Source organism: Capsicum annuum, unplaced genomic scaffold, assembly GCF_002878395.1.
Source record: "Capsicum annuum cultivar UCD-10X-F1 unplaced genomic scaffold, UCD10Xv1.1 ctg50204, whole genome shotgun sequence".
NCBI lineage: Eukaryota > Viridiplantae > Streptophyta > Magnoliopsida > Solanales > Solanaceae > Capsicum > Capsicum annuum.
Window position 1 is genome coordinate 1 of NW_025858056.1, and position 2,652 is coordinate 2,652.

At 38.6% G+C, this 2,652-nt stretch overlaps 1 protein-coding gene and 1 pseudogene across 1 annotated transcript; both read left to right on the forward strand.

Moving 5' to 3' along the window:
* The first annotated feature begins 6 nt into the window (after nt 1-6).
* LOC124892732 lies at nt 7-1,806 on the forward strand (annotated as a pseudogene).
* Nucleotides 1,807-1,963: 157 nt separating this feature from the next.
* LOC124892733 (membrane steroid-binding protein 2-like) lies at nt 1,964-2,299 on the forward strand. The gene has a single exon (XM_047403950.1). The coding sequence runs from the start codon at nt 1,964-1,966 to the stop codon at nt 2,297-2,299; it is 336 nt and encodes a 111-aa protein (XP_047259906.1).
* Nucleotides 2,300-2,652: the final 353 nt, after the last annotated feature.

A 2,652-nucleotide genomic window follows, 5' to 3' on the forward strand; every position in this document is an offset into this window, starting at 1 on the left:
AAACATCATTAGTAACTAGAGAAAGATTTGATTTTTGCTTGATGTAGTAATAGTATTGTTAGCTGATTCAACTAGTTTGCTATTGGAAAAGTATTTGATTGGTTGTAGTGTAGTAGTAAGTATAGGAGTGCATTGCAGCTCAAGAGTTGGTAGGCATTCCAACTCATTTTTTCCTCTTTCTCCACCAAACTAAAAGGAGAAGAATGACGGCGGCGGTATGGACGACAATGACAGATATCATCTTACAGTACACGGGGTTATGGCCAACAACGTTCTTCACTACTGTAGCATTGATGGTTGTGGCTTACAAAGTTGTTTGTGGCATGTTCTTCTCTGCTGATGACTTTGTTCCCATCAAAAGATAGCCTCTCCATCTCGGTGACATGACGGAAGAGGAACTTAGAGCTTATAATGGCTCTTAGTCAGAAAACCATTGTTGATGACTATCAAAGGAAAGATCTACGATGTCTCTACCTCTAAGATGTTCTATGGTCCTGGTGGTTCATATGCAATGTTTGTTGGAAGAGATGCAAGTCGAGCCTTGGCTCAGTTGTCATTCAAACCTGAATATTTTAATGGGAGCCTTGATGGCCTTAGTGACGCTCAACTTGAAATTCTGCAAGACTGGGAATATAAATTTATGAGCAAGTACGCCTGGGTGGGACAGCTTGTTCCAAAGAAAACACTAATTGAGAATAAAACAGAAGAAGAAAGTGTTTGGAATAGGACAAGTGCTGAAAGCATCAAAAGTAGATATGCTGCAGGAGAGTAGACTGCAAATTCTTGCTGCTCTTTTATGTGGTGAGTCTTTGATATCTTGAAATAATACTATTTTGTGTGTTAAAATGTGAATTTGAATTGTTTTACTATGGTAGGTCATTTACTATATGAAACATCATTTAGAAAAAGATTTGATTTTTGCTTGATGTAGTAATAGTATTGTTAGCTAATTGTAGTAGTAAGTATAGGAGTGCATTGCAGCTCAAAATTTGATAGACATTTCAACTCATTTTTTCCTCTTTCTCCATCAAGCTAAAAAGAGAAGAATGACGACGGCGGTATGGACGACAATGACAGAGATCATCTTGCAGTACACGGGGTTATGGCCGACAACGTTCTTCACCACTGTAGCGTTGATGGTTGTGACTTACAAAGTTGTTTGTGGCATGTTCTTCTCTGCTGATGACTTTGTTCCCATCAAAAGATAGTCTTTCCACCTCGGTGACATGACGGAAGAGGAACTTAGAGCTTATAATGGCTCTGACTCAGAAAAACCATTGTTGATGGCTATCAAAGAAAAGATCTACGATGTCTCTACCTCCAAGATGTTCTATAGTCCTGGTGGTTCATATGCAATGCTTGCTGGAAGAGATGCAAGCCGAGCCTTAGCTCAGTTATCATTCAAACTTGAAGATTTTAATGGGAGCCTTGAAGGCCTTAGTGACGCTCAACTTAAAATTCTGCAAGACTGGGAATATAAATTTATGGACAAGTTCGCCCGGGTGGGACAACTTGTTCTCAAGAAAACACCAACTGAGAATAAAACAGAAGAAGAAAGTTTTGGGATACGACTAGTGCTGAAGGCATCAAAAGCAGATATGCTGCAAGAGATTAAAATTGTTGAACAACATGGACTACAGAAAGACAGTCATCCATGACTGCAAATTCTTGCTGCTCTTTTATGTGGGGGGGTCTTTGATATCTTGGAATTATACTATTTTGAGTGTTAGAATGTTAATTTGAATTGTATTACTTTACTCTATGAAACATCATTAGTAACTAGAAAAAAAATTGATTTTTGCTTGATGTGGTAATAGTATTGTTAGCTGATTGAACTAGTTTGATATTGGAAAAGTATTTGGGTTGTAGTGTAGTAGTAAGTATAGGAGTGCATTGTAGCTCAAAAGTTGGTAGGCATTCCAACTTATTTTTCCTCTTTCTCCACCAAACTAAAAAGAGAAGAATGACAACGGCGGTATGGACGACAACGGCAGAGATCATTTTGCAGTACACGGGGTTATGGTCGACAACGTTCTTCACCATCGTAGCGTTGATGGTTGTGACTTACAAAGTTGTTTGTGGCATGTTCTTCTCTAGTGATGACTTTGTTCCTATCAAAAGACAGTCTCTCAACCTTGGTGACATGACGAAAGAGGAACTTAGAGCTTATAATGGCTCTGACTCAGAAAAACCATTTTTGATGGCTATCAAAGGAAAGATCTACACTGTATCTACCTCCAAGATGTTCTATGGTCCTGGTGGTTCATATGCAATGTTTGTTAGAAGAGATGCAAGCTGAGTATTAGCTCAGTTATCATTCAAACCTGAAGATTTTAATGGGAGCCTCGAAGGCCTTAGTGACGCTTAACTTGAAATTCTGCAAGACTGGAAATATAAATTTATGGACAAGTACACCTGGGTGGGACAACTTGTTCCAAAGAAAACACCAACTGAGAATAAAGCAGAAGAAGAAAGTGTTTGGGATAGGACAAGTGCTGAAGCATTTAAAGCAGATATGTTGCAGGAGAGTAGAATTGTTGAAAAACATGGACTACAGAAAGACAGCCACCCATGACTGCAGATTTTTGCTGCTCTTTTATGTGGGGGGTCTTTGATATCTTGGAATTATATTATTTTGTGTGTTAAAATGTT

What these genes read in the sequence shown, in the direction of transcription:
- LOC124892733 (XM_047403950.1), top strand. Translation starts at nt 1,964, where the DNA reads ATGACAACGGCGGTATGGACGACAACGGCAGAGATCATTTTGCAGTAC.